General features: G+C 55.3%; 1 protein-coding gene across 4 annotated transcripts in view; it reads left to right on the plus strand.

The window, feature by feature from the left end:
- Positions 1-16,590, plus strand: part of PTPRU (protein tyrosine phosphatase receptor type U) — an 88,537-nt gene extending 71,947 nt beyond the window's left edge. For all 4 annotated transcript variants that reach the window (XM_043909506.1, XM_043909509.1, XM_043909508.1 and 1 more), the window contains 12 exons: positions 2,110-2,146; positions 2,754-2,851; positions 2,934-3,050; positions 3,925-4,079; positions 5,511-5,646; positions 6,861-7,010; positions 7,919-8,092; positions 10,575-10,715; positions 12,799-12,924; positions 13,056-13,213; positions 15,040-15,175; positions 15,390-16,590. In XM_043909506.1, coding sequence (XP_043765441.1) covers positions 2,110-2,146; positions 2,754-2,851; positions 2,934-3,050; positions 3,925-4,079; positions 5,511-5,646; positions 6,861-7,010; positions 7,919-8,092; positions 10,575-10,715; positions 12,799-12,924; positions 13,056-13,213; positions 15,040-15,175; positions 15,390-15,452 — 1,491 coding nt within the window. In that variant the 3' untranslated portion in view covers positions 15,453-16,590. The remainder of the gene's footprint in view (positions 1-2,109; positions 2,147-2,753; positions 2,852-2,933; positions 3,051-3,924; positions 4,080-5,510; positions 5,647-6,860; positions 7,011-7,918; positions 8,093-10,574; positions 10,716-12,798; positions 12,925-13,055; positions 13,214-15,039; positions 15,176-15,389) is intronic.
- Positions 16,591-20,615: the final 4,025 nt, after the last annotated feature.

Consider the following 20,615-nt stretch of genomic DNA (forward strand, 5'->3'; position numbering starts at 1 on the left):
CTCTAAAGCGGGTGTGCTCAAGCTGGTCTCCTTATCTTCCTTTAACATCTGAGCATTTAAAACTTTCCATTTCACTGTCCTCTGTGTGACGTAATTGTGCAATAATGCACATGGGCCACTAAAAAGTGAATATGCAGATATTGAAAGCCATCTGTCTGAAAAATTATTGAGCTGTTTGCTGTATGTATTGATTAGCATTTGGGTGCTGGCAATATGCTGGGCACTGGAGACTCTGGCTCTTGTGTGAGAGTCTCAAGCAAACTGGCTTTAGGTGGAGTAGCCTGTTTCCAGCTTGACTGAGGCTGGGGATGGAGGGCAACACTGGCGGCACCTCTGCCGAGTGCCCCCTCTGACCCCAGTTGCCCAGCAGCTCCCCTAAAGACATGAAGCAGAGGCGTGGCTGGGGAGACAGTGGGAAGGAGTTAGGCTAGACCTGGAGAGGTTCCGGTAGTGAGGGTTGAGTGACTCTGGGAGGCTCTTCATTCTTGGTAACTTTGACTATGTTTTGGTCATTTTCATGGGAACTGTAGGTATACAGCACGTGCGTGTCTTGGTATTATCCTCATATTCTGGAGGAGGACAGAGGCTTAGAGAGTCAGAGAGCCTAGCTACTCCAAGTGTGTTTTGAGGCCCCGCCTTGGCACCACCTGGGATCTGGTTGGAAATGCACAATCCCAGGCCCCTCCCCATACTGGCTGAATCTGAATCTGCCTTTTAACAAGATCTCCAGGAGATTCACATGCACATTGAAGGCTGAGAAGTGCCTGCTCAGTGCCTAGAATCACACAGTTCCTATTTGGCAGCAGAGACCCAGCTCAACCTGACCCATGACTCGTATTCTTAACTCCTGTCGTGAACTGCTGTCTGCCCAGTAATTCTTGATGTTCACACCATTGAGATCTTCAGAGATACTTGTGGACATTTAAAGTGGTAGCAATAATAATGGCGACTCTTGATTAAGTCCTGGCTTTGTGTTTGCCATGTGCCAAGCCCTTAATGTGTGTAACTTTACCCTTCACAGCCGCCCAAGGAGATAAAGACCATAATTATTCCCGTTGTATAGATGCGAAAATACAGACATAGAGAAATAAAGGAATTTGCCCAACACTTAGCAGGAGTTGTGTAGAATTGGGCTTTGTATTCTGGCAGTCTGCCTGCAGGGCCCCTTGGGCCTGGGAAGCCCACCGGGTCACAGGTGGGAGCTGTGTCGAGGGTGTGAACTTAAGGCCAGCGGCTGATCTTGGTTGTTTCTTTCGCACCAGCTCTGCACTGCTTCTTACTGATCCCGTGTCACCTGCGCTGGTTCCTTGGGTGTCTCATGGGTGGGTCCCGCCTCAGGGTGGAAGTGGAGTCTGGCTGGTTCCACTTCTCAGCCTGGGGACTCTGGGGATGGAAGAGGAATATAGCTCTTGGCCTCTTTTGTGGGAGATAATACAGATAAAGTGCTTAGCACAGTATGTGTCCATAACAGGGCCTCAAACATTTATTATTATTTTAATAAATAACTGTGTAAGTTATTTATTATTGCTAGTATCATTATTATTGATTTTAAAGATTTTAAAAAACATTTTATCTAACGGCCATGAGCAACTCCTGTGCTCACTAGCTCCTAACCTGAAGCCTTCATTGGGCCACCTCAAGCCCTGGGTGACCGGGTCATGGGGAGGGACATTGCTCATTCTGGTTGCCCTGAGCAGTGTTGAGATAACTGACAAGACCCAGCCTGGGGCCTGGGGTTGCTTAGGGTCTCTGGGGCTTTGGGAACAGGGTAGGGTCACCCTGCAATGTATTTGTCTCCAAAGAGCAGCTGGGTTATAAGCAGATTATGGACAGTTATCCCCAATTATGAAAGGGGAGCCCCTCTAGGCCCATGAAGGAGTCGTGTCTTCCCTTGGGTCACGGAACAAAGATGGGTTTAAACCCACGACCCAGGTATCCAGGCTCTACTTCCTTCCTTACTTGGGGATGCTCAAAGGACAGGTCAAGAGGGTGGGGCACTTCCCTGAGTGGGGGCTGTGTGTGCAGCTTCTGGGAGAGGAGGGCAGGAGGGCCTGAGCAAGTGAGGGGCCGATCCTCGGGGTCTTAACATGCCCTCTTCTCCTGTTCCAGGGTTACCACAGGTCAAATCACTTCATAGCCACTCAAGGTACCTGGCACCTCCGCCCATGTTCCCCCCACCCCCTGCCCCAGCGTGCTGAGTGCCCTCTGCCTGCCTTCCTGCCTTCTCTGCTGATCTGTCTGCCTCCCTGTCTGCCTTCCATCTGTCTGTCTGTCTGGGCTTCTGGAATCTGGACATCCATATCTGTTCCCTCTTTGTGTTTGTGTCTCCCGATGTCTGCTGTCCGCATGTAGCTCCTGGTCCATCTGTCTGTCTGCATCCAAGAGGGCCAGCCGGCCTTGGTCCTCTTGGGTGTGGATTGTGCCTCTTGGTCTGGGGGCTGCCTGGGTCCCTCAGGCTGTGTCTTATCCTTTCCACTGTCCATCCCTCCTGGAGGCTTGTGCCATGGCCCTCCAGCTCTTCCTCCTGGGTTCCACTCAGGATGACCGGGGTCTCCAGGCAGGCTCTCCCTGATAATGACCACCCCAAGGGCCCAACGGGCATGAGTCGGCAGTTGATGGGGGTGTGTGGGGGTGAGCATGAAGCCCCCACTGGGGCTCAGGACCCTCCTGGCCTGCATCGGTGGTGTGGGGCAGTGGTGTGCTGGGCCTGGGTGGAGGCCTGGCCCTAGAGACAAGCCCTCTCTGCGCCCCAGGGCCAAAGCCTGAGATGGTCTACGACTTCTGGCGCATGGTGTGGCAGGAGCACTGTTCCAGCATCGTCATGATCACCAAACTGGTGGAGGTGGGCAGGGTAAGTGGGGCCCCGGGGGAGGGGGCATGGCAGGCAGGGGGGCAGTGAAGAGCCCGCTGAGCCTGCCCCTTGGGGCCTCCAGGTGAAATGCTCGCGGTACTGGCCGGAGGACTCCGACATGTACGGGGACATCAAGATCACGCTGGTGAAGACGGAGACTCTAGCCGAGTATGTCGTGCGCAGCTTTGCCCTGGAGCGGGTGAGTCTCCTGTGGTCACCAGGCCTCTCCCGGGGTGCCTGAGAAGGTGGGACAGGGCAAACCCCCCCCACCCCCTCCAACCCAGGAGTGGAGGGTGGGGATGGCACTCGGCATCCCGAGCAGGGTAGTCACAGTGCCTCACAGGGGGCGCTGTGAAAGGATGGAAAAGTGGCCATCTTGACTGGTGACTGCAAGAGGAAGTCAAGATGATGAGGATGGTGAGAATGTAGAGAACGATGCGGACCATGAGGATAACTGCCAGGTGCTGAACCTGCTCTGTGCCAGGCACTGTCCTCAGCCCGTCACACACATTGTTTCAGCCCTGTTTCAGTCTGTGGGTTAGGCCTTTGCCATCAGCCCCATTTTACAGATAGGGAAAGTGAGGCTCAAGAGTAGTTACATACTCACAAAAGGCCACAGGCGAGGGATGGCTAAGTCTTCCGGTCCACAGTCTTATTTGACTGTCTATAAAATCCTCAGAGGAAAGATAGTTTTCCCCCTTTGAACTAAGACTGGGAGCATCAAAATGATCTCTTAGGGCAGCTGTGTAGCAGGTGGCAGAAGTGGGTGACTTACAGTGCAGATTTGGCATCAGGCAGATCCTGGCCCAACCCCTGCCTAATGTGTGTCTTGTCTTCTTCGGGCAAGCGGTTTCTCATCTTTGAGGCTTTGGTTTCTTGCTTGTACAATGAGTCATTAATAGGCACCTCGTGAGTCTCACTGGGGTGAACCGAGTTCCTGCGGTGAGACGCTCACTCCCGTGCCTGGCACGCTGCAAGTGTCTGGTAGACACCAGCATCCAGTGCTTGGCACACTGCAGGTGTCTGGTAGATGCTGGCAGGGGCTCTGACTGTCACTTCTGTTGTCTCCCCAGAGAGGCTACTCTGCCCGCCACGAGGTCCGCCAGTTCCACTTCACGGCCTGGCCGGAGCACGGCGTCCCCTACCACGCCACGGGGCTGCTGGCCTTCATCCGGCGTGTGAAGGCCTCCACACCCCCTGACGCTGGGCCCGTGGTCATCCACTGCAGGTGGGGTGCTGGGGAGCCAAGCGAGAAGGGGTTGGAGAACGAGGTTGTTTGAGGTCCCTAAGGGAGGCTGGGCCCGAGTCCATCCTGCTCAGAGACAGAGGGCAGGGGAGAATGACCCCCTGATGCCCTTTGCCCTTTGAGCTTCGGCTCTGGGATTGGCATTGTCATGTATACATTGAGAGGTGTAGCTTCTTATTATAGGCTATTATAATAATAAGTAAGCTTTAGGAATTTCCCCAAATTCACTGTGAAGGACTCAGCACTACTCAGATCAAGAAACAGAACATTAACAGAACCCAGAAGTCCCTGGAGCTCCCTTCTGGCCTGTACCCCACCTCCTCCCTTCCAGAGTGATCACTCTCCTAACTTCTAAGCCCGAGATTCATTGTGCATGCTTTTGAACTTTGTATCAATGGAATCACACATCAGGTGCTCCTTGGAGTCTGACTTTCTCTCAACCTTATGCTTGTAAGTTTCATCCTTATTGTATCCTATTCCACTGGGTGAACAAACCAGCATGTGTTTATCCATTCTGCTGTGGGCAGGCATTTGGGTGTTTTCCAGCTTTGAGCTTTTATGAACAGTGCCGCTAAGGACTTTCTCTTACATGTCTTTTGGCTGACACACACACTCGCATTTCTGGGAGGTAGGTACGTAGGAGTGGAATCGCTCTGTGAATGTTCAGCCTTACTAGATACTGTGGACAGTTTTCCAAAGCGGTTTCACTAATTCCAGCCCCTATCAGTGGTATTTGGGATACCCACTGGCTGTGTGTCCTGGCCAACACGTTGCTCTCACCATTTTCAAACTTGAGATCTTGGTGTCATCTTTGTCCTCCCCACTCCTCTCAACTCTGCTCCACCTGGTGCTAAATGTGAGGATTCCAGAGATGGGTTCGACCCCATCCAGCTCTCAAGGAGCTCACAGTGAGGTAGGGAGACATCCCCATAAACAGTGACCACGGAGCAGGGAAGGGGGTTTTGGTAAGAGTCCACCCAGCTTGCTCTGGGAACTCAAAAACCTGACATTTCCTGAAGGCTCCACTGACTATGTGAGTGGGTTTAAGTGTGTAGGGCTTTGAAGGGTGTGTAGGAGATTTCCAGACATCAAGGAAACCAGAGTATTCTTGGGTTAAGCTGAGTGTCACTTTTGTTCCTCTTCCCCTGTCAGAGCTGCCAAGTTGAGCTGGTTTCAGATCTGCATTCTCTCCACCCTTTCTTTCCTCTCCATCTCCAAGGCCCAGCTCCCGCTCTGCCTTCTGTCACATTTCCCCGGAACTCTTCCAGCAGCCTCCTCCCAGGCTCTGCCAGTGTCGCCCATCGCCTGTGTGGTGTAGATATGGCCCAGGGCCCCAGGTCTGCTCTGTTATTCTTCGAGGTCCTGGGCTCCCTCCCCAAGCCTCTGACCTGGCCCCGGGTTCTCTCTCCCCAGCGCGGGCACTGGCCGCACGGGGTGTTACATCGTTCTGGATGTGATGCTGGACATGGCGGAGTGCGAGGGCGTCGTGGACATCTACAACTGCGTGAAGACCCTCTGCTCCCGGCGCGTCAACATGATCCAGACCGAGGTGGGGGTGCGGCGCTCCCCCCACAGCCCCTCCAGGACAAGAGTCCCTCGTGTAGGAGCTCGAAGCTGGTGGAGGGTGTCAGAAAGGTGTCTAGGATGTCCCCCTGTCCTTTCCCATCCCTGGACTTGGCCTGCCAGCCTCTTTTTTTAAAAAATTTATTTTTGATTTTTTTTTGTTTGTTTTAAACTGTTTTTTATTTATGCTGTGAGTGTGAGCTTTTGTGTTTAGACCTCTGATAACTCATAAATAAGAACATCATATAATGGCATCATGTAAATAATACTGCATGTTTGTGAGGCTGTGATGTTTGGGGTTATCTCATTTGATTGTTACAACTGAGATATTTAGAGCAGAAGGAATTCTTTTTTTTTTTTTTATTTTGAGCAAATTATTTATTGACACAGAGCCTGTTTACTCAGTTGATTTGGATGAGATGGTTGGATGGCACCACTGATGCAGTGGACATGAACTTGGGCAAACTTGGGGAGATGTTGAGGTTCAGGGAAGCCTGGCACGCTGCAGTCCATGGGGTTGCGAAGAGTCGGACACGACTTGGCGACTGACCAACAGCGTAGCTGATTTACAATGTTGTTAATTCCTGTTGTACAGCAAAATGATTTGGTTATACATATGTCCTTTGTTTTTTTGAATATTGTTTTCTATAATGGTTTATCACAGGATATCTTTTAAGATTGGAGGATAATTGCTTTACAAAGTTGTGTTAGTTTCTGCTGTATAACCACATGAATCGGCCATAAGTATACCTATATCCCCTCCCTCTAAAGCCTCCCTCCCCATTCCGTGCCATCCCATGCCTCTCGGTCATCACAGAGCTGCCAGCCTCTCAGGATCTTCCCAAGCTCAGCTCCACTGTGTTCACTTGGGTGAGGTCACACAGCATTGGGCCAAAGTCATAAGTTCTACCGTTAAGACATAATGCTTATTGGGTTTGTCTCCTCTCTAGATGTGTGACCCGGGGCTGTCCCCTCACCCTCAGAGCTTCTCGTAGGGTTATTATGGGATGAAATGTGAGATCAATGAGCAAATATCCGTGCAGGCTGTTTCAAGTATGGTGGGTCCCAAATGTGGTAACACATGGCTGGATTCCACCTCAGAGCACCCCAGCTGCAACTTTGAACTTGCCTCCTCCTGACCCTGAAATCTCTCACTTCTGCTCCCCTCCTCGTTCCTCATATTCTCTCCTCTTGTTCCAGGAGCAGTACATCTTTATCCATGATGCAATCCTGGAGGCCTGCCTGTGTGGGGAGACCACCATCCCTGTGAGCGAATTCAAGGCCACGTACAAGGAAATGATCCGCATTGACCCTCAGAGTAATTCCTCCCAGCTGCGGGAGGAGTTCCAGGTGGGGCATGAGTGTATGTGTTTAGGTGTGACTTGTGAGTGAGTCAGTGAGCATGTGTGTGGTATTGGGAGGCCCTCAGTGCTGCAGGGGGCTTCCCTGCTGGCTCAGATGGTAACGAATCTGCCTGCAATGCAGGAGACCTGGGTTTGATCCCTGGGTTGGGAAGATCCCCTGGAGAAAGGAAAGGCAACCCACTCCAGTATTCTTGCCTGGAGAATCCCATGGACAGAGGAGCCTGGTGGGTTACATACAGTCTCCATGGGGTTGCAAAGAGTCAGACACGACTGGGTGACTGAACAACATCAAGAAGAACAAGAAGAAGAAATGGAGACTCCATGAATCAGGGTGCCTGAGGCATGGAGGCAGGAGGGGAGGGGAGGTGGCCCAGGGTCCCCGGCTCGCTCGTGTGCCAGGTGTTCCTTGACAGGGCCGGGAAGGTGACCTCCTGCATCAGGTCCCTGGAGTCTGCTTTGTGGAAGATGCGGGGTTTTCAGGGCTTGGCTCCTGGTAACGATCCTCATGGTGCCTTCTTGTGTATTGAAGGTGGTACAGGTGCCAGGCTTGCTGTTATCTCACTTTATTCCCCCAGCAATCCCCTGGGGTAGGCAAATAATTATTCCGTTTTACAGCAGAGGGAAAACGAGGCTTAGAGATAGAGTAGCTTGTCTACAGTACACAGGTGTCAAGGAAGTAGACTCCAGTCTCCAGAGCTCTGTCCAGGCCCTGCACAGCCTGGATCCAGGGAGCCTGGGTCCCTCTCTCTCTCTCTCTTTTCTCTCTGGACCTCAGTTTCTCCATCCATAAAATGGGCATAATAACCCAGCCCAGTCTCCTTCACGGGGCTTCATGGGGGGAGGAGAGCCCCACAAACACGGGGCATCACCTTCCCGTCCTCTCCCTCTCTGTAGACTCTGAACTCGGTCACACCGCCGCTGGATGTGGAGGAGTGCAGCATCGCCCTGCTGCCCCGGAACCGGGACAAGAACCGCAGCATGGATGTCCTGCCGCCTGACCGCTGCCTGCCCTTCCTCGTCTCCACGGACGGGGACCCCAACAACTACATCAATGCGGCCCTGACTGACGTGAGGCGCGGGGGTGGGCTGGGCTCTGGGACACCCTCACCCAGCAGTGAGGGAAGGTGCAGGAGCCGGGGGGACAGAACTGAGGATTCAGGTTAGGGGAGCCCTCTGCCTCTCTGGGGCGGCCCCTTGGGTGGCCTTCCTCCCCACCGCCCAGGGATCTTCTATTCAGGGCACTCAAGAACCAGTGCTCCCCCTCAGGTCTTACCCTCGGCCTGAGTAGGGATCTGAGTGGTGGAGTTCAGGCAGGGCTGTCTCCAGGGTCAGGCCCAGCAAAGCCTGGGGTAGGATGAGTGATTCAAGGGCTTTGGCTGGGGAGGTTGGGAGGGTTTGGGGTTGGGATGTGAGATTTGGTATCTGGAGTCAGGGGAGCTTGTCCTGGGGTGGTGGAGTGAGAGCCTGCCTAGGAACCTGGCCTGGAGTAGTGACTTGCTCCCCACGCCTAGCCATCTGAGGTCTCAGGAGCTGTTTAGAAGCCTCTACTCCCAGCTCAGGAGGCTCCACCCCCTTTATTGGGCTTTGCAAACAGCGCCAGGGGATTTAGGGTCCATGAATAACTTCAGGGTGCCACTGCCTGAGGGGGACAAGTCTTGTGAGTGTCCCCCTATTCCTTCCCAAATGGAACCAGTTTGAGAGAGAGGTGCAGGGGGCAGACAGGTGGAGGTACGATGTTACTGTTGTAAGGAAACTGGTGAGACTGGAGAAGGTGACTTCAGCTGTGTGGCTACGTGGACGGCTCCTCCTTCAGCCTCGGCAGGCAGACCTGTCCTCTCAGACTCAGCGGTCCAGCTGGAGCCCCTCCCCGCAAGGGGCAGGCCTTTACATGTTGGCGGGGAGCGGCAACAGTTGAATGCACAGCTTCTGAGGAAGAGCTGGTCTGGAAAGAGAGGGGGAGGGCCTTCCCTTTGGGAGCTGAGCACTTCTGGTCTTGTCCCAAATCCACCCGTGAAGGTGGATGTCACCGCTGGACGTCCTGTCACCACTGGATGTCCCTCCATGTGGAGATGAGAGCTGTGGGGAGGGAGCTTCCCCCACCGCAGGGATGAGGCAGATGGGCCTTTCCTGGCCCAGTTCTTAGCCAGAGCCCCTTGGCACAATGGTGCAGGGAACAGTGGGGTTTCTCCAAAGAGAGAAAGCTCCCACACTTCCTTCCCGGGGGCTTCCTGGAGTGAGCTGAAGGCAAGCAGGGGCGAGCAGTCCCAGCCACTGAAGGGAGTGAATGGGGAGGCGGCTGGGGTCCTGGGGAGGTGGCCTCGGGTGCCGGTGAGCTTTGGAGGGGGATGTAGGGATCTGGCCTCTCTCTCAGCTTGCTCTCTGGCCTCAGCGTGCCCGTCTGCACATGGGGGCGATGGAGAGGAGGCCCCTGAGCTGGAGAGGGTCACAGTGGGCTCCTTGGCCCTGGTGGGAATGGGCTGGTCCGGTGGAGAAGCTTTCTTGGGGCCGTGATGTCTCACACTTGATCCCAGCCATGCAGGCCCTGCTGCTTGCATTGTGGTGAGCTTGTCTGGGGGCCAAGTGGGGGCCGTTTTTGGTGGTTGAGTCTGCAGGGAGCCACACTGGGTGCCCAGGCCTGAGTTTTGGGGTCTGGCTGGGCTCAGTGTTGGGGAGCTTTCGGTGGGTCCTGGGGAGGGGAGGGGGTGGTAAGAGAAGAGCATCAGGAGAGGCAGGGGACATGGCATGCGGGGGACAAGGCAGGGTAGAGGAGGAGACTTGGGACTGGAGCACTGAAATGGGGGGAGGGCTGTGGCTGGCTCACCTGTGGGGCAACGTCAGGAGTGGGGAGTGGAGTCAGTACTGGCCACTGGTCTGGGGGCTTGGGTTGGGGTCTCAGACCCTTCATCCATGGAGTTGGAAGGCACCTAGGTATTTGTTTATTAAAAAAATATTTCTTGAACTCCTATAAAGTTCTGGTCACAGGCCACACCCTGAAAAAAATCTGCTCTCCTTAACCTTGCCTTTGGGGAAATAGGTTGAGACAGTCAACAAACAAGTGTACAATGGACTGTCAGTTACTGTTAATTTCTAAAAAAAGCAACCAGATAGAGCAAGTGTTTCATGTGGGTTTTGGGGTATGCATGTGGTTATTTTTGATGAATTGGTAAAGAGGGCCTCTTTGAAGAGGTTGAAGTTAAGCAATGGCCAGAAAGAAGTGAGGGAGAGAGCCCTGTACACCTGGGAAATTTGTTCCAGGCAACAGGAATAGCAGGTGCAAATAGCAGGGAGCAAGCTTGGCCAGCCTCTGCCCACCACGCCCATTGCCACCTATTGGGAACCTTCGGCTATTTAGCTCAGGGGGGCCATGGGCTTGGGCCTTAGAGGCTTGGGGGCTCACCCTGTCAACTCAGGCCCCACGGTGCCAGCCAACCTCCACATTGGGTCCCTGGAGGCAGCCTGGTCCTGTGGGGTGGAGCTGGGGTGGGCAGGGCGGGAGGACATGGGGCAGAAGCTTGGTGGTGTTGGGTGCTGAGTCCCAGTTTCCCTGCAGAGCTATACCCGGAGCGCGGCCTTCATCGTGACCCTCCACCCGCTGCAGAGCACCACTCCCGACTTCTGGCGGCTGGTCTATGACTACGGGTGCACCTCCATCGTCATGCTCAACCAGCTGCACCAGTCCAACTCCGCCTGGGTGAGGGCTCCGCTGGCCAGGCAGGCTAGCCACCTGCTGCCCAGGACCTCGGTCTGTTCAAGGGCACATGGCAAAAGTCAGGGGTTGGACCCCAGCTCTGCCACCTACTTGCTGAGTTGCCTCAGATGTGTCCTACTCCCTCCCAGAGCCTCAGTTTCCTTGTCTGTAAAACCAGGCTCAACCTGGAGAAAAGTAGCTGCTCTTTATGGAGCATCTGATGTGTACTAGGGACTCTGCTTTGCACTTATGGGCTTCAGGTGAGAGAATTAAGACCCAGAGAGGTGAAGGGACTTCTCCCAGGTCACACAGCTGGGAAGTGGCAGAGCCATGCCCCTTGCCTGGGGCTGCCTCCTCCCAGAGCCTCTGCTTTCTGTCACTCAGCTAATCATGGGGGCCTTTGAGGCAGAGTAAAAGTCCAGCCTCCTTACTTTCTGACAGTTTGATTGAGGGTAAGTTAATATACCTCTTTGAGCCTCAGTCTCCTTTTCTGTGAGATGGGGACTATCTCAGCACCTGTTCTGTCATGAGATTATTGTCAGGATTGTGTGAGATGTACGTGGGATGCTTGGCATTGCGCTGTGACTGGCACATAGCAGGTGCTCAGTACACGGCAGGGGTGAAGATGATGAAGGCGACCATTGCTTCTGAGGATGGTCCAGATGGTGGTCAGTGATCTCAGCCTGAGGCAGCTCCCCTCATTTCTTTCTGGAGCTCTGAAAGCTGGAACTCCTGGGAGGTCCAGACACCCCACCTTCCAGCTCCGTATGACCATTGCTATAAGATGAGCATGACAGCCTGGAGATGACTGCCTGGAGAAGATTGTTAACTGGGTTCCTTGAAAGTCAGGTAGTTAGTATAAATGACCTAGGACTTCAGGGTAATGGGCTCCAGGACCTGGGCAGGGGTCTAGGGGAATCCCACGTTGCAAAGGAATCCCATGTTACTAAGATGGAGAGGAGGGACCCAGAGGGAGGCTCACAGAGATGTCATTCACTAGTCACACGTTTGTTCATTCATTTGCTCATGGGCCACTCCCTGTCTGCCTGGTGGGGAGGTAGAAGGAGAACACGTGGCCCCTCCCAGATCTCATCGTTTGGGGGAAGCAGGTTCTGAAACTGATCATGACAGCAGAGGCAGAGGGCTACCATGGAGCTGGTACAGGGACACAGAGGAGCCTGGGGGATGGTGTATCAGGGAGGGCTTCCTGGAGGAGGTAATATCTGAGCTGAGAGGTACAGGAAGGGTAGAGTTGAGTTGGTGAAGAGATGGGGGACAAGTGGTCCATGGAGAGAGAGCAGCACGTGCAAAGGCCTGAATGCAAGGAGTTGCCAGGACCTCAGGAGAAAGAGGAAGGTGGTGTCTTCCCTTCGTGGTCAGAGAGGGAGGTTAGATGGAGCAGTGTGTTGTCTGGGATGGGCCTTGGGGACCATTTCACAGCTGGAGAAACTGGGGCTCGGAGGAAGGAAGAGCCTCACTAGAAGGATATACTAGAAAGCTGGGGCCTCAGACCAACTCCCCAGAAGACCCATGTATTATGTGTAACGGGGCTGTGCCTTCTCTGTGGCTTGAGAATACAACCTGGAGTGGGGTACATTTAGGACCCTGACTCCACGGAGGGGTCCTGGGGCCGGAGTAAAGGGATGCTAAGCTGTGCTGCAGCAGAGGGACACCCCATGTCTGTAAGCTGATGCTGGAGGGCTGAGGCAGCGAGAGAGAAGGCCATGGGGCAGGGGTGTTGGGGCGGGTGGGGATCATTTGAGGCCTGTCCTTGGAAGAAGGCAGCCTGGGGGAAGCGTATGTGCTTGTGACGGTGTTAGGTGTAGCTGTCTAGTGGCATGGCGGTGTCAATGAACCCACAACAAAAGGTTTGTCTTGGCTATCTTGAGTGTATCAGTACAAATGCACTGGGACGGGTGTACATGTGATCTGATAGGTGAGTGGTGGGATGTGGGGGGGAACTGAACGTGAGTCTGCAGTGAGTGGTGGGCTCCTGGGCAAGCATGGAGGTCTGCGGGTGGGTGTGAGCAGCAGCTGCCCACCAGCTCTGCTCAGCTCAGCTGGCCTCCCCGTCCCGCACTCCCAGCCCTGCCTGCAGTACTGGCCGGAGCCAGGCCGGCAGCAGTATGGCCTCATGGAGGTGGAGTTCGTGTCGGGCACAGCGGACGAGGACTTGGTGGCCCGAGTTTTCCGGGTGCAGAACATCTCTCGGGTGAGTGGGGTGGGAGCCCCAGGATGAGGACCTGGGTGGGGGCTGGGCGGCCTTGAATGACCCTCTCGAGGTCCCCAGGGGGCTGTGGAACCCTGGTACTCACGTCCCCTGGCTGATTGCTCCCGCCCCAGATGCAGGAGGGGCACCTGCTGGTGCGACACTTCCAGTTCCTGCGCTGGTCCGCCTACCGGGACACGCCTGACTCCAAGAAGGCCTTCCTGCACCTGCTGGCGGCGGTGGACAAGTGGCAGGCGGAGAGTGGGGATGGGCGCACCGTCGTGCACTGCCTGTGAGTGCCGGCCCTCCCTCGGGTGGGGAGAGGACTTGGGGCGCCGTGGACCAGGGGCAGAGGTCAGGGTGAGAGAGGGCTTCCGGGCTGGCACCAAAGCCCTGAGCCTCCAGTCAGTATGGCCAGGTGAAGCTGACCCCACCTTCCTTGGAGGAGCCCTGTCACTTTCCAGGGTGTGGACTCCAACCTCAACACATGACCAGTGTAGCCTCTGTGTGATGTTTGACTTTGCCAGTTTAATTGGAGAGAGTCCTGTCTAAACAGTTGAACCCGATACGGTGGTGGTACATTTTTTTAAGCCAATGGAATCCTGGCCTTTGTTCATGCCTGCATGCGTGTACTTTCTTTCTTTCCTTCCTCATGCATTCATTTACATGCCTCACTCACAGATTCATCTATTCACTCACATCTGGGTGCACTCATTCCTTTTCCCCCCACCATGTTTTCATGCTTTCAGCACCTACTCACCCCAGTGCCAGGCTGGGCACACAGGATGCAGGGGCAAGGAGCTGAGTCAGTCAGGGCCTGGCCCTCTCAAGGGCTTTTGGTTTTAGTGGGAGATGCCCCTCGGGAAGGGGACAGAGGGCCTGGTCCGTCCCCCATCTCCCAAGAGGACCCCCACCCTCGGGGTCACAGAGAGCAGAGGAGGGAGAGGGCTGGGGGAATCAGAGGGTCTCGCTGTGGGGGCCGCCCGTTTGGGAGTGTCTCTGTGCGTTTGAGGCTGTGTCTGTGATACTGGGGGGGTGACTGGTGATCTCTGTGTTTGTTTTGCACTCTGCTGTCTGGTTTTTTGCTTGCTGCCCTTCAGCGCCCTTCTGTCACTGTCTGTCTGGGTGTCTTTCCCCTGGAGTGTGTCGACTCCTTGTTCTCAGAATCTTCTCTGTTTCTCTTAGAGGTTCTGTTCTAGATACCTTCCGCTTCGGATGCTAGTCTTTTATCCTCTGACTCCGCCCCCTTAACCATCGCTTCCTGCTGCTCACCTTTGGGCTCTCTGACCCCTTCCATCTGGGTTTCCTAGCCCCACCCCTGTGGGTTCACTGACCTCTCCCTTCTAGGTTCCCAGGCCCTACTCCTCCCTTCCGGGAGTCCTAGCCCCTCCCTTCCGGGTGTCCTAGCCCCTCCCTTCCGGGTGTCCTAGCCCCTCCCTCCTGGGTGTCCTAGCCCCTCCCTTCCGGGTGTCCTATCCCCTCCCTCCTGGGTGTCCTAGCCCCTCCCTTCCGGGTGTCCTAGCCCCTCCCTCCTGGGTGTCCTAGCCCCTCCCTTCCGGGTGTCCTAGCCCCTCCCTCCTGGGTGTCCTAGCCCCTCCCTTCCGGGTGTCCTAGCCCCTCCCTCCTGGGTGTCCTAGCCCCTCCCTTCCGGGTGTCCTAGCCCCTCCCTTCCGGGTGTCCTAGCCCCTCCCTTCCGGGTGTCCTAGCCCCTCCCTCCTGGGTGTCCTAGCCCCTCCCTTCCGGGTGTCCTAGCCCCTCCCTCCTGGGTGTCCTAGCCCCTCCCTTCCGGGTGTCCTAGCCCCTCCCTCCTGGGTGTCCTAGCCCCTCCCTTCCGGGTGTCCTAGCCCCTCCCTCCTGGGTGTCCTAGCCCCTCCCTTCCGGGTGTCCTAGCCCCTCACTCCTGGGTGTCCTAGCCCCTCCCTCCTGGGTGTCCTAGCCCCGCCCTCCTGGGTATCCTAGCCCCTACCTTCCGGGTGTCCTAGCCCATCCCTCCTGGGTGTCCTAGCCCCTCACTTCTGGGTTCCCTGATTTCTCTCTTCTGGGTTCCCTGGCCCAGCCCTTCTTAGTTCACCCTACCCCGCAAGCCCACCCCCAGATCTTTTCATGTCTCTCCTGTAGAAATGGGGGCGGCCGCAGCGGCACCTTCTGCGCCTGCGCCACGGTCCTGGAAATGATCCGCTGCCACAACCTGGTGGACGTTTTCTTTGCTGCCAAAACGCTTAGGAACTACAAACCCAATATGGTGGAGACCCTGGTGAGGAGCCCTGTACCCCTTGCCCGTCCGCTTCCAACTTCCCGGTGCACACCCGACCAGGCCCCCCTCAGATACCTTCTCCCGTATCTGGGCCCCACAGTTGGGCCTTGGGGTCTAGTCCTGTGGTGTGAAAGCGTCACCCCCATTTCTCCCCTTCTCCCCGACCGTGGGGCAGAGAGGGACCGGCTGGTGACTCCTTCCCTCCCTCTCCCAGGATCAGTACCACTTCTGCTATGACGTGGCCCTGGAGTACCTGGAGGGGCTGGAGTCAAGATAGCAGGGGCCCCTGGCCTGGGGCACCCACTGCGCACTCAGGGCCAGGCCCACCATCCCCAACGGACGGACGAGGAAGACCTGCGCCCTCAGGGAAAGCACCGGAGTGGGTGCTGGGCCAGCCTGGTGCCCCCTTCCACTGTGGGCAAGGCCTTTCAGCACGGCCGTGAGCAGGCTGCGGGCCAAGGAGGAGCTTAGCAAGACTGCAGCCCAGCCCGCCTCCACGGGGTCCTGCAGGCCTGCTGAGAGGCCTGGCACCACCTGGCAGAGTGACCGGCTCAGAACTGCCACCTTAGGGGGACCCAGGCTCAAGCCCCTGGACTGCATCCCAGCCCTTGGCAGAGATGAGTGAAAGCCCTGCAGAGCAAATGGCAGGCCAGGGTTTCCACCCAGCTTGGCCCGACGTGGGGAGAGCGTGCACTGTGGCTTGGTGTCTAATATCCCATCTGGCCAGCCCCTGTGGGTCTTGGGAGACCACACACTCAGCCCTGATTCTCCAGTGGGCACTTCAGACTGGTCCTCACAGGGGCAACTTCAGCTCCCTTCTCCACCCCCCGCCTCCCTGCAGCCCTGGGGCTATTTTGCTCATGGTCCCCCCCACCCCCACCCCAAACTTCTGCTTCCCCGAATGTGCCCTGAGCTCCCCCGAACCAGGATCTGCCCATCCCTCCCCTGTCCTGTGTGGGTTCCCTTCCCTGCTTGACCCAATGTCTGCAGAATGAAGTCACCTCAGCCCCCTCTGCCTGTCACTTCAGGCTTCACTGGCTGGGTCCTGCTCCGCCTGGGTCAGTGACAATCAGCAAGGCTGAACAACAGCCCCTGGGGTTGAGGTCCCTGTGGCTCCTGGTCAGGGTGCCTCCTGGGGTGCTGTTAAATCAGGGGTGCTCACCACCCCCTAGGGTTTGGAGAAAGAAGGTATATTTTGAGATGGAAGATCAATGCTTTTCTGTTTATTTTTCGATGGGTGGGTGGGAAGGTCTCTTTAAAATGGGGCAGGCCACACCCCCATTCCGTGCCTCAATTTCCCCATCTGTAAACTGTAGATATGACTACTGACCTACCTCGCAGGGGGCTGTGGGGAGGCATAAACTGGTTGTTTGTAAAGCGCTTTGTAAATAAACGTGCTCTCTGAATGCCACCGAGCAGCCTTGTGTGTGTCTGACCAGCGTGACTGGGACCTCCTCACCTGCCCCCAGCCTTCCAGTGTAGCGGGACGGCCCTGGTCTGGCCTTGGATTTTCCATCCATAAAACGGGGGGAGAGGCATGGACCCGAGCATCGTTCAGCGGTCTTCCACTTGCAGAGCTGGCTCCACCCAAGCCTCTGAAGCACTTACTCAGTGTAAGGGGGCTTTATCCTGAGACCTCTGAGGGCCACGGAGCTGCCTCTCAGCCCTTGTGGGCCTGGACCCAGTCTGAGCTCCTTTGGGAGAGAGCTCCTGAGAAGCTCAGGCTTCAGTGTCAGACAGATGGTCCCCCAGGGCTGTGAGACCCTGGGCCAATCAGTTGCCTTTCCCGACCTTGGTTTCTTTCCCATCTGTAAAATGGAGACAGTTCTATTTAGGATGAAATGAGACAGTGATTAAGTTCCTGTGTGCTGGTGGGTGTGTGGAAAGAGCCCCATTTAAAACAACACAGACGGGACAGGGTGGACCCACATTTTGTGGGGATGGCCGTTCAGCTGCCCGAGTCCGGCCCATCCCCAGTCTTGGAGGAGGAGTGGGCTGGCTGGCAGGGACCCGAGTCACTCCTGGCTCTGTCACAAACTTGCTGTAGGATGTGGGCAAGATTCTTCCAGTTTCTGGGCCTTAATGTCTTTATGTGGAGACTGGCTCTATGATGTACTGATTTTGTCTGCACTGACTGACGCTGCCTCAGTTTCTCCATTGGTTGAAGGATACAGCCCATTCTAAAACCCTCACAATTCAACATCCCTTAATCTGAATTAAAAATCTTTCAGACGGTTATGATCCCACTTAGCAAGGGCACAAACTGACCTTCCCATTCATTCTGAACTGACCACTAAGCCTCACTTGATGGGCCACAAATGTATGTCATAGATACTGGCCAAATAATAGACTGGGATTTGCTTTGACCAACAGAATGTGGCAGAATTTACATCAAGTGAGCTTCTGGGCTTCCCAAGTGGCACTAGTGGTAAAGAACCCATCTGCCAATGTAGATATAAGAGTTGTGGGTTCGATCCCTGGGTTGGGAAGATCTCCTGCTGAAGGGCATGGCAACCCACTCCAGTATTTTTGCCTGGAGAATCCCGTGGACAGAGGAGCCTGGTGGGCTACAGTCCATGGGGTTGCAGAGAGTCGGACACAACTGAAGCGACTTAGCTTCACATATGCATGTGTACTTAGCTTCATGTAGTACTATCTCTGGCTTCTAGACCTTCAAGAGGCATTGCCCTCTTGGCACTCTGCCATGTGATGAATCCTGTCTCACCTCCTGAGAGATTTGAGGGCACATGGAGAAGAACCAACATATGGTGAATGAGGCCATCTTGGGCCTTCCAGTCAGGCTGACCTGTCAGGTGAGTGTAGCCACAAGATTAAGCTTAGCCAAAACTGCTCAACTGACCCCCAGAACTGAAAGAGATAACAAATTGTTCTTTTAAGCCAGTAGGTTTGGAGATTGTTTTGTTATGTAGCAAAAGCTAACTAATACATATGAGTTCTGTGCAGTGGGTCAGCGGTCCTGTTTCTCCATCAGGTGCTGAGTTCCTTAAGGGCAGGAAGTGTTTCCGTGTTCACCTGATTGTATCCACTGCCTGGCAAAGGACTGGACGTGAAGCTGATGCTTAGGCAATGTTGGCCTGAGGGAGGAAGGGAGGGAGGTTCTGCCTGTCTGTCTGGCCTTACTCGAGCTTTCAGAGGAGCTGGGAGGGTGGGCTGTGTATTAGGAGGAGTGCAGGCTTGAGAATCAACAAGCCAAGCTCCCACGTCCCCCCAGCTGGTGACCTTGCTTGAGTCCCTGAACTACCCCAGGCTCAGTCTCTTCATCTAGAGAAGGGACATAACATTACCTCCTTGCAGGACTGGTTGCGAAGTCTAAAGATAAAATGTTTGAAATGAATTAGCAGAGTCCCGGTGACATCACTGGCTCTGAGTCACCATCTCTTATAATCCCGAAGCCCCTGGATAGTAAACATGCTCACTGTTGCCTATTGTTTAGCACCTGCAGCCTTTGTCTCTTACTTAATCCACACAACAGCCCTTCAAAGTTAGGGGCCACCCCTTCATTTTAGAGATGAGGAAACAGAGGCTCAGGAAGGCAGTTTTCTCACCCAAAGTCATAGCCTTTGCCCGGCAGAGCTCAGACTTGAACCTACATCAGGCTGACTCCAAAGGCTGTGTCTGTAGCTGCGCCGTGGCCTGCCTGGGGGGTGTTGGAAACCAGGGCATCCCTTGATGCAATGCTAAATGTGATTGGTGGCCTGGGTGCTGACCTTCAAATGCTGTGAAATGTGTCAGAGCCGGTGGCCTCTCGGACAAGGTGGCCTGGAGCGCAAGAAATTGAATGGGCCAGCCTGGCTCTGCCCAGGGCCGCAGGCGGAGCAGACGTGGGGTATAGACCCCTACTCGCCCCACTCCAGTAATTATAATCTCTACAAGTGCAGAGGGGCCAGCCGCCTATTTACTGCCTGGAGCTAAATTTTTTTCTTTATGTCATCATAAATCTGGCTGTAGGAACCTGCCAAGGTAATTATTACCTCTCACCACCACTCTGCTGGGCCCTGATTGGGACATGTTATACGTCCTGGGCACCCAGGAGATGGAGCTGTGACTTTGATGGATGCTCAGGCCATTTGTAAGGCCCTGATTGAGAGTGGGGCCTGGCTGTTCCCTGTCACCAGGCTCCTACTGACCTCCCCCGGCAAACTCTACTGGACAGGGACTTAACAGACACCCTCAGGGTGGAGGCCAGCGCAGAAATAAGGGTGTCGTTATGTGGGCAGAACTGCCTGTGATGGGGCGGTGGGAGCAGGGACTCTGGCGTCCAAGGCCCTTGGTCCACAGGCCTCCTCTCCGCGGGAGAACCGCGGCTGGTCCTGACCTTCAGTCAGCCTCGGGGGCCTCATCTGAGAAACGGGAGGAGAAAGAATCAGGGGCTGTGGTGCTTCCAGGGCAGGGGGAACTGGATGGTGCATAGGGTTAGAGGGACCTATGGTTTCAACAGGTTCAGGCCAAGTGACGTCTTGGTGGAGGACGAGAGCTTTGGACATGGTGACGTGAAAGAGCAAAGCTCTGTTTGGTGCTTAGAAGGCCCGGGGCATGCTGCCAACTGCTCCGAGCAGACGGTCCTGCTGGCCTCCGAGGAGACCTGTGAGGCCGGGGACATTGTCATGCCCACTTAGAGGTGAGAAGATTGGGACTCTGTGAGTTTAAGTGACCTGCCCAAGGTCACAGAGCCCTGGAGTGACTGATGGACAGTGGCGGCCAGAGTGGCCGCTCGAACGATCACACCAGGTCCCATCACTGGCCTGCTCAGACCCCCCGCGACCTCCCACACTCAGTGGGCGAAGCTGAGCTCCTGGGTTGACCTCGGAGGTCCTGCCTGATGGGCTCTGCGTCTCTCCGCGTGTCCCTCCTTCTTCTCCGCTCACTTGGGCCTCCCTTCTCATGGCTCTGAGCTCTTTGCCTGGGTGCCTTCTGCCCGCCTCTTCATGGCTGGTCCTTCTTGGTGTCCAGGTCCCAGTTCAGATGCCCCCTATCACGAACCCCTCCCTGATGGGCCCCAAGGGGCACCCATGCCCCACTGACCTGTCATCTCAGGGCCTCACCTTTTGTATGTCCCTCCTCACTCTCCCGAAGTTGGTGATGAACTTGGTTATTCATTGATTATTTACTCACTGTCTCGCCCTCCAGACTGTGCAAGGGCCGGAGTTGTGTAGATCGGATCCCCCTGTGTCCCCTGCACTAGCATGGGTGCCTTGCTTGTACCGGATAGTCACCGAATATTTGTTGAATGGGTGGAAGTTTCAGAGAGAGAACTTGAGCTCAGGCCTGCTTTGTTCCAGAGTCCATACCCTTGTTCCAGAGTCCATTGCTTTTAGTTTTTCAGATGGTCAAGTGGCTTGATGCCATTTGAGGCCTGGTTCCAGCGTGGGCTTGGCCGCCACCATGCTGTGCTGCCTTGGATAATCACCTGCCCTCTCTG

The sequence above is a fragment of the Cervus elaphus genome, chromosome 8, assembly GCF_910594005.1.
Source record: "Cervus elaphus chromosome 8, mCerEla1.1, whole genome shotgun sequence".
In the NCBI taxonomy this organism is placed as follows: Eukaryota; Metazoa; Chordata; class Mammalia; order Artiodactyla; family Cervidae; genus Cervus; species Cervus elaphus.